Here is a 12,704-nt window from a genome sequence, read left to right as displayed (position 1 = left end):
ACTTTTGATTATCCTAGAGGCAAGGATGAGCTGTAAATACTATTCTCCTGCCAATTAGTCATATGAATAGGTTTACACCAGGTTCAGAAGAACTTCACTATAACAAGACTCTGAGGGTTAGCCGCAATAAGCCGCACTGTATTTTGTACTGAATTTGCCACATGTAGCTAAAATCAGAGAGACGATTGCAGTCACACATTAAGGCATCTTGTGAAGGCAGTATTAACCTGTGAGCTAGTGCATCATCTACGCCCAGGCTGATAGGCTGATCTCTAAATCAGTGTCCAGAGAGTGCGCGAGTCTGAAGGCTGAAGCTCTGTCCATCCTGCCTGCCCGTCGCTACCGCCAGTCCCAGCCATGAATATGGAGCTGTTCTGTGGCTGGGAGCTTGCTTATGTTTTCTGTCTGATATCTAGGCCCCATTCCCATTTCAAAGGGAGGTCCACCCGGGGCCTTGACTTTTTGATCTGCCTGGCGACTGAGTCGACCACCTGCATGTGGGATCAGCTGCCAGCTAGAGCAGACAACCCCTCTGCTTCAAAATATACACACGCACCCCCTTCGCCCTCCCTTCACTGCTTCATTGCCCTTCGCTGTGCCCCCTCCTTCCGTGAAGCTGCCAGGAGCCCCCAGTGGTCCTAACTGGGTCTGGAGCTGCATCCCATTCCCCCCCCCCCCGCCATTTCTTCTGACCAGGGCGAGTGAGATGTTTGAGATGCTCAGTATAGCAACAGGACGCATCTTCATGCAGTGATGGGAACATTTTGTATTAATGAAAGGCCACAGTGTCAATGCAGCATGGAAACAACAAAGGCTTTATCAAAAGGTCTGTGGCCTTTGTAATCAGGGACAGAGAGGCGCACTGTGAGCTGTGAACCTCTCAAACCTGTAGGTGCCGAGCCCACATGTATACAACTCATTTAAAGCTTAGAGTAACTAAGCATGAGTAGATGACACAAGACTGCGTTTTCACTTGTGACACTTGTTATAAGCCCGTGACACAACCAATTAACAGCACCTATGTTCCTGCCACCGAGGGTAATTAGTTAGAGTTTCACAGTCAGAAAATGTAACAATTTATTTTCAAACAAAGCCACAGCTATTTGAGATGTGTGTCTTTCTGAATGTTTCCTACAATAAGTGATATTCACACAGTCTTTAAGTTAATTGGCTTTCTTGAACCATGACAGCTAGCTTAATGAGTGTCTAATTGTTTCTCAGCTGGGGTGATAGCACACCAGACCAGAAAGACACTTCAAGAAGAGGTGCGACTCTAAAAAGGACACCCTTCATCTCGTAGATCACAATAAATCCCTCCGTTGTTGCACCTACACACTCGGCTCTATCGGGGCCAAAGTTTTTTCGATGCTTATAATCAACTTAAAACTGCTGCTGTGTTTATATATCTGGAAAAAAAATGTATTCGTGCATCCAATTAATCAAACATCTGCATTCAAACAGAAGAAAACAAAAAATATATATACTTAACTAAACAAACAAAAGCTGGAATATTCATCAACCTGCATGAGTATTTGTGTCCACCTCTGGTTTGTGTCACAAGTGATCCAGGTTCCTAACATGTACCAGAAACGGTTTCACTACACTCATCTGTGTAAGCCTTTACACGCCACACTACTTCTTCTGCTGCCTCAAACAAGTGGAGTATGACAAAGCAACCGGCATCAAAAACAAATACACTATTAATCAAAAAGCAAGAAAGGGGGTGGGTGAGGGTGGAGGTAATGAAATGAGTGAGGAAATTAGGAACAATTTCCAGAAAGGAGGGCATTTAACTAACCTTAACTGAATTTTTGGTCTGATTATAAATATATTATAAGCTTTTAAACTGAAAAAAAAAACCCCAAAACAAATTATTTTATCAAATAGTGACAAAAAATAAAATAAAACTGTGTACGTTGTGGTGCTCCCGTCAAGCATAAAGGCAGGCAGTAGTCGAATAGGTTTGCAGCCGGGCCCCACTTTGGAAAGCCCTCATAAATCCTGATTTGAGACGGGCACTAACCAGAGGAGCTAAGGCATCAAGAGAGGAGGGAGGGGGGGCTGAAGAGTAAGTGGGTGGCAGCATGCCTCTTAAAATGCTACGTCTGATTAAGTCTTCCCATTAGGTGACAGCTGAACTTTAACATTAATATGATAATATTGAAATAAGTGCATGTTATTTACTTCAGCACCAGCAGGGGTGGAGGGAAGAAGAGGAGGAGGAGGGAATGATGAATGATTTCTGGACAGCTCTGGGTGACATGCCAGGCGAAGTGACCCCCCCCCACCCGGCCCTCCTCTTGCCATAATCAGGCTTGACAAAATGGAGACATATGCAGAAATATTGGTTACAGTCGGCGTCACAGCCCTTCTCAGGCCTTTCCTCTCCAGTATCTGCCGCCCGCCCTGCGAGCCACCCTCCAAATTGTCTATGGGCACTGAAGCATCTATTTCAATTGGCACTTCCTTCCTGCCCCCAGGATTTTACATTTAGTCTGTGTCATTTACATATTACTCTTAATCAAAATCCACAGCGGGTGACAAGGAGGGGGGAAAAAAAAACAACAAGAGAGAGCAAGAAACAAAACCGTGGCGTCACGGTTCAGGGGTAAGCACACAGACACTTTATGAAATGGAGATGTGACAAGACATTACGGTGTGTGTGTGTGTGTGTGTGTGTGTGTGTGTGTGTGTGTGTGTGTGTGTGTGTGTGTGTTAGGAAGCGGAGGCACCAGATAATGCAAGGCCTATTGAAATATTTGCGTTTGAATGCCTGTGCCTGTGTGACTGCCTTGTGAGTGAACTAGCACGCCAGGGAGACAAAGAGTGCAAGATGGATATGGGTGGTAAGTGCATTTTGTGGGAAAAAAATGAAAAGAGAAAATAAACAAAGGCAAAGAGAAGAAAAGAATGGAGACATGTACAGTGTGCACTTGTCTCTTCCAGCAGGATGCTGTACTGGGCTACTTGTTTCTCAGGCACACAGCACCACATTTAACCAAACAGCCACTCACGCGATTTGTTTACTTAGTTTTCTCAGCTATATAGTTCTGACTAATAAGAATTTGACTAAAAGATCACAGATCCTTTACAAATGAGCTTAACCTGCTTGAAACATGAACAAAAGCACTTGCTAATAGCCACAGGTGACTGACTGCAGCAAGTTATAAACTATAATATTCACTTTTAAATCTTATGAAAGTCTTTATTTACAACCTCACAGCACTGTTAAAGCACTTTGCATACAAAGAGGTGCAGAAACAGTGTTCCTACCTGCCTCTTACCTTCTCAGCATGCCGGTAAGGATGCGGGAACTCTTGCCCAGGTTGGCGTCTGTTTCTCTCAGCTGGAGTTGTAGGGGAGACAGAACCAGTGAAGGACAGCTTTTAGTTTTAATTCTGAACAAACACTTGAGCAATTTCAGTTTAACACACTCTGTCAACAAACTAAAGCTGTTTTTAAAAGAAAATCCCTCTGGTGAAGCACACACCAGGAAATAGTCCTTCTGATGTGTTTGCACAACTGGAAATATGTAAATGGGTTTAGGCAATGGTGGGTGGTGGCAGCGCACATAATGACCACTCGCTACTGTTAAATGCGCTGCAGTATTAGCTGCACATGTTGTGAAATCTGACATCGAGGTGGACTTTGTCCTAGGAATTTGTTGCAAGTTTGCAAGTTAAAGGCTTCTGTATCATAAGAACTGACGTTGCTTTCACACACGACGCTGTCGGCTGGAGCTTAACATATAATATATGGATACTATTTCATCCACACTTGAAAACAAAAAAGAAGCATGTAACGAGTATAAATAAGTACCACGGCAATAATGTCATTTGATTATTACAGTATTGTTGTGCAAGGTACTATTGCACTGTACTACTGGCCTTAGGGCAGAAAGACATCTCTACAGTTTGACACACTTTTCACTAAAGTTTCTTGCGACCCAGAGAGATGAATGGGAGATCCTTTGATTAGAGCTTGCCTTCTTACCTTAAAGGTACTGGCTTACCTGTCAAGAGACCACCCTCGGCAAAACCCCCCACTTTTAGACAAAACCAGTGGGGGGAAAAAAATACACGACAATTTTAGAGCTGCTTTAAAAGCAACTTATTTACCAAAGCATGAACAGCTAGGCTACACATAAGATCAATGTTTACTTCATTTGATGAATCTCTATGTCTATAAACTAGCAGCATTGTGAGCTGTTCAATGACAGAAAACTTTTGAAAAAACCTCCATAACCTTAGTACGACATGCCACTTGATGGTCTTATATTCATCTTACTACAGAGCTAGATGAATATAAGGAAATGGAGTGAAAGATGCCTTTACTTTTAAAGTAGGTACCAAGCAGTGGGAGTCCTTGAAGGCACCCTTGAAATGATGATCATGGCTATTGAGGACTAATTGCCTGGATATTTCCCTTTTCTTGCTCCATTTCTTTCCCTTTTTCTTCCTCTCTGCCTTTTTTCCCTTCAGGGGTCATAGGAATGTTTTCAAGCTACTCTCTTGTCAGGCGTAGGGACTTTTCACAGGGAGGAGGATTTGGCAAAGATGTTGCCAGCAAAGTGTGAGTGTGAAAGTGAAAAAAAATGCTGACACTGCACTGAGTGAGCTGCCACTAACATCTACCTGTAGTCGCATTTCTCGAGGATGACAGGGGAGCACGGGGAATAGTGATTGCAGTTTTTCTCTAAACAGTCAGCAGGGAGTGATTTATCTTCGTCTTTCTCTGAAATAATACTGCTTTCCCAATAAAGTCACCCCTTCTCTGTATGTTTTCATCAGTGAATCACACTATATTCTATTTGTTTTTAATTCTTCAGTTTCACATCTTTTCTACCAAAACTCCCCTTTCCTCTACAACGATCGGAGCCACGCTCTCTTTTTTTCATGTTTGTTCTGGCTCATCCTGCAGTCATCGCTCTTCCCTGCAATTCATCCTCCCTTCCCAGCCCTGCTTTACTGCTCCTTTCTTCCTCTTCTTCCATCTTTCCTTCTTACCCTCTGGCAGCCTGGGCTGGTGTGATGCAGGCTGCCAGAGCCAAAGATACATGTGGTACAGGGTGGGAGGTGGGGGACCTGGGGTTTGGGCCCTCTGGCAAAGACAACAAGTCCAGCAGTTGCCTGATGTCTGCTTCTACCCACAGATCTGTCCCCTAGACACTTTGCACTTTCTCCCAAAATACATCTCTCTCTCTGAATCATTCCTTCTTTCCTTTTCCACCTCTCTCCCTCTCCCTCCACAGCCTCTCACCAAATCGTACGCCTTCCTCCATAACCTGAAATGGAAACCCACTGAAGTTTTAGGGTAGTCGAGTGTCTAAAATTAATCGTGGCTGCCTATAAAGAGAGAGTGAGAAGACCTTGTTCCTTGAAACTCATATTTTTTTCCAGCACTAAAGTAGAACAATTTCTAAAGACATCTTTAGCCAGCTTCGAGGATTAAAATGCATACACGTGTTGTTACTATTAACACAAATGAAAGCTAACTTGCATACAAAATTCTAAACAAACTCTGATCCATATCATTTAAAGTGCAAATAAAGGGGCATTAAGGGAAATAAAAGGTAAGGTTTCAGCTTCAAGGATGAAAAGTCCAAACTGAACATTTAATTCCTTTTAGAGCATTAAAGTTTGTTAGCTCACTGAGTACGACCATTCATTTGTCTGCATAATTAATCCTCCTCAGGTTAAATAAACTGTGCTTACAAATGACTGAGGCGATACTGTCAAAGTGCATGAGTTTATTTCATTTATTTTCAGTTAATTAATAAATAACTGTTGAAACTGAAGTTACAGCTTGCTGTGATAACTCTGCACAGTCGTAATCAAAGTGTTAAAAGAAGCAGGTTTTACTTTTAAGGCTGTCTAATACTTTTACTTTATTTCCTCAAATTCTTACACTCATTCCCGCTCTTGTATTATATGCATTTAAAAGACACGAATTACCACATTTAGGCAACAACCATTAAAAAAAATGCCCCCCTGCTACGTTTCACACCCTGAGGTAGCCTTGAGATCGGTTAAAAGAAATTCTTCAACCCGTTCAGGTGGTTCTGAGTCGGCAGTGTACTGCTCTGACCCTGTGTTGAAGTGTTCTATTGACTCCTATTTGTACCATAAAAGCAAAACAAAAGGCCACACCTCCTGCCGAGCGCTGGGGCTTGTGTAAATTTTGTGTTTGTATGTTTGTGGGTTTATTCATTGCCGAAACAATTTTAAATTCCATCTCTTTAATGCAAAAAGAGCTGCTAACCGACCCTTCTATCCTCGTGTCTTTACATCTCGGTTTCTTTTTACTTAACTTTTGCCCCACAAACTGCCTTTAAAGGCTCAGTGTGTGTGTGTGTGTGTGCGTGCGTGCGTGTGCATTTGTGTACATATGGTGAGGTGGTTCAGCAGAGGAGACTCATGGGAAGAAGGGAGAGAGAGAGAGCAAAAGAAAGAGAGAGCAGGTACTCTCAGTAGACGCTGTGGACCGTTTTGAAAGGAGATGTTTGATTTCCTTTGAAATCTGCTGTGCGAGGCCCAATGCCATGTTGTGATCTTTAAGCATTCTGCGTTGAGGGGGCCAACAGGGCTGGGCCCCCTTCCTGTGTTTGGTCTTTTCTGTCTCTGCCTACCTGTCTGTTTGGCTGACTGTACGTAAGGAGGGGAAGCACTAAGGATTGGGAGGGCTCTCTGAGGAAAAGTTGGAAGGATGGAGCGAAACGGCAGAGGGGTGCAGGAAAAGTGCAGGAGGGTGGGCGAGGAAGGACGGCAGGTGGCAAAGTTAACCCCTTTTAAGTGAAAGGAAGCAAAGGGGGGAAGAAAGCCATATTTCAACATTTTATCCAATCCAATTTTAGTTATAAAACACTTTTGAAAAACACAAGTTTGACAAAGTGCTGTACAATTCATCTTGAGGGGAACATATGGAGCTAGTAGCTCAGATATGTATTGCGGTGCTGATCAATTAAGGCTTTTAAAAGCACATAATGAAATCTTAAAATACATCTTAAAAGGAGCAAGAATGTGCAAGGGGAAATGTGCTCACGTTTATGGGTTCTGGTTAAAAGATGAGCTGCAGCATTTTAGGTGCTTTGTTAAAAACACCAATGTTAGTCACTGCTCATTTAACATGTGGCTGCAGGGGCCCAGGTCCAAGAGAAGAGCAGCACACACACTACTGAGTCTGAACGCAATTACCTCAATCTTACTTTCACTGAAATTTAAAACATTTGCATGCTTTGATATCTTTCAGACAGTTGTGTTTAAAGGAGCTGACGTCACTAATAAAGCAAAAAACAAAAAAATGTGAGCTGACAGCAACACCTACTCAAATGCCAAACACAGCCATCCATAAACGGGCACACTGAGCTGCTTCTCGTTATATAAATCTGCTGACTTAGTGCGTGCCGAGGAGGGTGTATCTCACAGTTGTGTGAGGCAGCTTTCGTTTGTGTGTTTACGTGAGAAGCCGTACAAAAGTGGCAAATGTTGGCCGTAACGGCTTACCGTTTCACGAACACTTGTTAGAACAGATGCGCGAGTGTGCGCAGGTGTCAGGTGTGCACTCACCCTTTCTCTAGCTCTCTGGATCTTCTCACGGTCACTGTGCAGGTTGGAAAGAATCTCCTGCCCCACTTGTTCTGCAAGAAAAGAGCATCCAGCATAAGATGGCAGGTCCAAAAAGTTCCGCCATGTGATGAAATGAATAAAATAAAATAAAACAAATGAACGATTAGGTGATTGCGAAAGCCTGGCTTGCACTCACTTTAGCTGTAATCTCTTCTTTGTCAATCATTCTCACCATCATGATTAATGTAGAAATAATTTGTTTTTTGTTTTTTCCACATCTGGACCTACTTGGGTATGTGTAATATTTGTGCAGTGTGTACACAGACATTGCTGTCTAGGAGTGTCAGACAGACAGACAGAAGAATACTGCATCTGAGGGAAGTGTTGAACTTTCTTAAGATGCTGGAGTAAATAGACATGAAGTTCTAGACAACAACATCCCAGCATCCAGCCTGCCAGTGGGGTCCACTCTGCCGATGCAATATTCATTACTCCTTTCTTTTTTTTCTTCCCTTTTTTTAAACGGCTCTCGTCAGTTGTAGTTGTAAACACATTAACGCACAGTTATAAAACATCCCCGACAAGGCACCTGACAAGCTTGTCAGTGGTCACTGTCATTTTCCTGTCCCTTGGGAATGAGAAAAGAAAGGCGGGGGGAAAGAAAAAAAAGATAAACCAAATAAGATGCCCCCCACCACCACCAGAAAAACCCACCGGTGCCATCAATGTAACCATACTGCTAGAGCATTAGTGTTTAAAAATAAGGCAGAGGATGAATCAGGAGAAAAAGGGGAGAAAAAAAAGAGTGAAGAATCTTTGCATGGATCAAAGACAGGCTTTCAAGCGCACCAAACAAATCCGGAATAAACAACACAGTTGCTGACTGTATTACACTACACAGGTGCCGCACACCAAAGGGCCCACGTGCTGAGCGCCTGTTTGGGGGGAGCAGTGCAAAAATGGGCTACATCTGGCAGCTAAACAAGAGGGGAGAGAAAGAGAGAGAGAGCGGCATAGAACGGGGATCAGGGAGACGCAGGGAAAAAAAGAGAAAGCATTGTCAAATGAACGACATTCGTCTCCCATTCATCCCATCCCTTTTACCCCCTTCGCACTGTAACTGACTCAAATGTGTCTCTTCCTGCCTTCATTAATTTCTAATCTGGGACGAGACAGATTGAAGGATACCCAGATTAAACAGTGCAGTCAGACAGTCACATGTGACAAATAGGGCAGATTAAAAGACTGAGCGCAGGTATTAATAACCATAAAAATACAAGCCCTCCCCCGTCCCGAACGGAGAAGAACAAGGGATAAACAGGGAAGGAGTTGAAGCGGAAATCTTCTGTTAAAGAGACAAATAAGCACATCTATCCATCTCTGTCAGGGCTGTGGCTCTTTTTTTTTTTTTTAAATAAATGAGTGTGACAAGCACTGCAGCAGCAGAGGGTTTCTTTTTTGATGGCAAGTGCATTATTGGAGAGGTTTGCAGTGTGTAAAAAGATGGATGAGGTAGAGGAAGAAAAGACCTCCTAAGACATTGTGCTCCAGGTACTTAAGCAATCGTTACAGACACTGCACTGTGCACGAAGGCGTGTTTTGCGATTATGGTTTGGACCTACAACCGAGTCTGTTGTGGATGCATTTTCCATGCTGACTGTATACACTACCCACAAGTGAATGACCGTCCTTGACAAATCTAACAGCTGCTCGAAAAAAAAAAAAGGAAATCACAATACAAGTCTTGTTTAAGTTGTGTCCATTTTTGTAACCTTACTGTGAGGGAGCAAGAACGCACAACCTTGCCTTTCTATTTTTCTGTCATTACCCAAGATGTTCCTCTATTAAAAGAAATCAATATGTTATTACAAGAAAATGACATTGAAGACACTGCATAAGCTCAATCATGGCATCTTTGATGGATAGCCATGAGCACAGCTGCGTCAAATCATTTGCAGTCACCAGAATAGTATTTTGAGTTGGCTTGTTATGATTAACATTTTGTTCACTGTCAGGTCTCTCTCCAGTCCTCCAAAAAAAATTTCCCATCATTCCTTTATGACTTTCTTCCCCTACACTGACTTCAGAGGTATACACATCATCTCCCCAAAGGACGTATTGTGTTGATTGGATCTCAAGCATCCACCCTTTCCTTACTCATTCTCTGGCATGCATCTACACTTGCATTCATCTAATTTCATTCCTGCTGACTAGTTCTGTGTAAATCTTCATTAGTTACTGGGAAAAAAACAACTTTAGGAAAAAAAAAATAAGACTCCCATTTTGTGACCTGTACTGCATCTTAATCATATACTTTCACCCAAAGCTATCGCCACTCGTGGAAAGAAATACAGCAAACTAGTCCCTATTATCCAAGCTATAAACTCATGATGAAATTACCTTAAATTGCTTGGTAGTTTTTTCTGCCCTTTGCAATGCTGACATATTACATATTCAAGTTTGCATAGGATGTTTAACTGCATAAAATCTAAATAAACACACAATTTATGACCACGACAAATATGGAGGCTATGTAAAAAAAACAAAACTGAAAAAAGTACAGTTGATAAAAACAAAACCGAGAGGCAAAATAATTCACTGTTAATGCTCCTGACTTAATGCTCGTTAGTGTATAAAATATTCCCCTCCTGTTTAAACAGCTATTAACAATTTAAATAACCCTGGCCCAGAGGCCTTGCTCTGACTCTCTTGTTAAAGATCTCCGTCCCCCAAAGGTCCATTTAACAAGCCCATTATTCCATTACATTGCATTTACATCAGCACCAGAGAGCCTTAATTTAACTTGCTCCTGTAATGTAACTGTAGAAAATAATTAGTATAGAAAAGTTGAAGGCACAAATTAGATTGAGGGGAAAATAATGTCTGTGTTACGATTTTTTTCTCTCCCTTAAATACACGGAAAGACTATTGACATAGCAGAGCCCTGCTGTATTTTATCACAACCTTTTGTTAAGAATTACATGGCAGTGGGAGGGGTGGGGGGGGGTGGAAGGCTATTTTACTGGGTAATTAGCTTTACTAGAGTATGAGGTGCAATGTAATGTAATCTATAAAGCTTGAACAAGCCGAACATAGCTGGAGTAGGATATTTTGTCAGCTCCAAATGTATTAAAAAAACCTCAACCAACCCGCATATATTGTTTCCACTACACTTTACCACCAAGAAACAAAACCATTACAACACCATGAAAAACAACTCTGAAAGGACTGCAATTGGAAACACGTCATTCTATACAATTATCTATTATAAAAAGCAATGCTTTTAGAATGGTGTGGTTAAATTATTATAGATAACGATTAATATATTCATATAAGAAGGGACTGAGTACTGGATAGGCACATTTATTTATAGCATATATGTATATATTAGGCAACCATTCGCAAGTTCACAGGCACAATTACTGTCAGCTTTATGAAACGTGCAGGTTTGTCTGCAACAAAACAAATGACAAAGATCAAATGAAGAAAATGAAATAATAAGTGTCCAAGGAGGAAGCCAGGGAAGTCAACACTGAGGAAGGAGGAGGTTTGGGGTGAAATAATGGCAGTGTGGAATATTTAATTTGATAAGTAAAGAAAGACTCATAGATTATAAGCAAAGAAGTAAATGCCCATAGTCTCCAGCATCAGTGGGATAGTACCAACTGTAAGTGATGGCATCCAGTAAGGATGGAAGACCGTTTTAATTACTGACATCATAAGAGAATCCTTTTTAGAATATGTTTATAAATATATTAAAAAAAATTTTTGTTAGTATTTAATACCTTGTTTTATATATTTAGCTGTAACTATGAGCATTTTTGTCTTGTAGCGTTTATCATTTTAATATTAGTAGTAATAGTAATAATATTCAGTTTAAATTTGTGTGTTCAGACTGGCTGAGACACTGAATTTTTGTAGAGTGTGAGCACCTTGCCTAAAGTCATATGCAATATTAAACTTTATATCTCTGAATGTTGGAAAGTTGGACCGATAACCAATTAAGCATTTTGATGACATCTTAGGCTTTAGGGAATTAGGTCAAACATTTTTGGCATTTCACAACAAACCGAAATAAAGAAGAATTGTCAGTTACTTGATGACAACAGAAAAGGTCTGCTTTACCATCTCACCATCTCGTGTTATGAAGAAAAAAAACATGTCTATGTAAATAAAAATCATAACCTGCCCTTATCTGCACACATTGCTTAGGACAACACGGCTCAAACAACTAACAATTTGGATAAAGTCCAAACCTCTATAGCCTTCAACTTTTTACTCCAGTCCATGGACACATTTAATTGGAGCCATCATCTATTTCACACAATGTGCTTCATAGCGTATACACTGTGTGAGGGCCCCTGTCTCTTTTTCTGTGGTGCATTTTTTTATTTTATTTTATTTTTTTGCTTGCTCTCCTTCTCCCCTGAGCCAAAAGGGGACAAGACCTGACAGTGGTGTGCTCTGAGGCTCTGAGGCTCAGCACAGCTCCTTTTCATTAAGCAGTTGAGACCACTTTTTGAAGGTTACCACACACACTTATATCCAGACACAATCCATACACTCCAACAAACCCATGGAAACCTATGGGAGGGCTGAGGGGGAAGTAAGGAGGGGCCTAAAAAATGTAAGACCATGCATTTTCTCTCTCTCAAACTCCATCAGTCACACAAACACACTTTCACACACACAGTGCGGCAGTCAACGTGTATGCCTGTGACTCCCAGGTGAATAAAGTTACCTGTCTTTGTACACTTTCAGAGGAGCTTTTTTTAAGGACTTTTCAAGTCTACAGCTGCCGGGTGACACACTTTCATCACCCCCATCAAAGTTGTACCCACAATGGGATGTATTTGTAATGCTGAGCCCACAGGCCATGAGGCTAGCGCCTTCGCACTGAGCGATAGCTCAAAATAAAGAGGTGCCAACTGCTAGGTCACAGGAGGGGCATGTAGCATCTGGGGGCTCAGTGATGTTATGACAGATTACTTATAATAATAATAAACTCTACCGAATGTTAATGAGGAACTTTCTTTATCGCAATGAGAGCAATTTATGATTTAACAAGAGTCAAAGACAGCTGTGGTGGTTCATTAGAAGAAGGAGGTCATCTAAGTGACATTTTTTGGGTTTTAACGT

General features: G+C 41.6%; 1 protein-coding gene across 4 annotated transcripts in view; it reads right to left on the bottom strand.

Annotated features, from left to right (window-relative positions):
• vti1a (vesicle transport through interaction with t-SNAREs 1A) overlaps positions 1 to 12,704 on the bottom strand; it is a 114,420-nt gene that overhangs the window by 31,700 nt on the left and 70,016 nt on the right. For 2 of the 4 annotated variants that reach the window (XM_026178588.2, XM_026178590.2), the window contains 2 exons: positions 7,566 to 7,636; positions 3,274 to 3,346 (listed from right to left, as the gene is read on the bottom strand). In XM_026178588.2, the coding sequence (XP_026034373.1) occupies positions 3,281 to 3,346; positions 7,566 to 7,636 (137 nt within the window). In that variant the 3' untranslated portion in view covers positions 3,274 to 3,280. The remainder of the gene's footprint in view (positions 1 to 3,273; positions 3,347 to 7,565; positions 7,637 to 12,704) is intronic. The other 2 variants (XM_026178586.2, XM_026178587.2) reach the window with 1 other exon arrangement.

Source organism: Astatotilapia calliptera, chromosome 8 (genome assembly GCF_964374335.1).
Source record: "Astatotilapia calliptera chromosome 8, fAstCal68.1, whole genome shotgun sequence".
NCBI classification, from domain to species: Eukaryota; Metazoa; Chordata; class Actinopteri; order Cichliformes; family Cichlidae; genus Astatotilapia; species Astatotilapia calliptera.
This window is presented reverse-complemented; position numbering and strand designations above follow the sequence as displayed.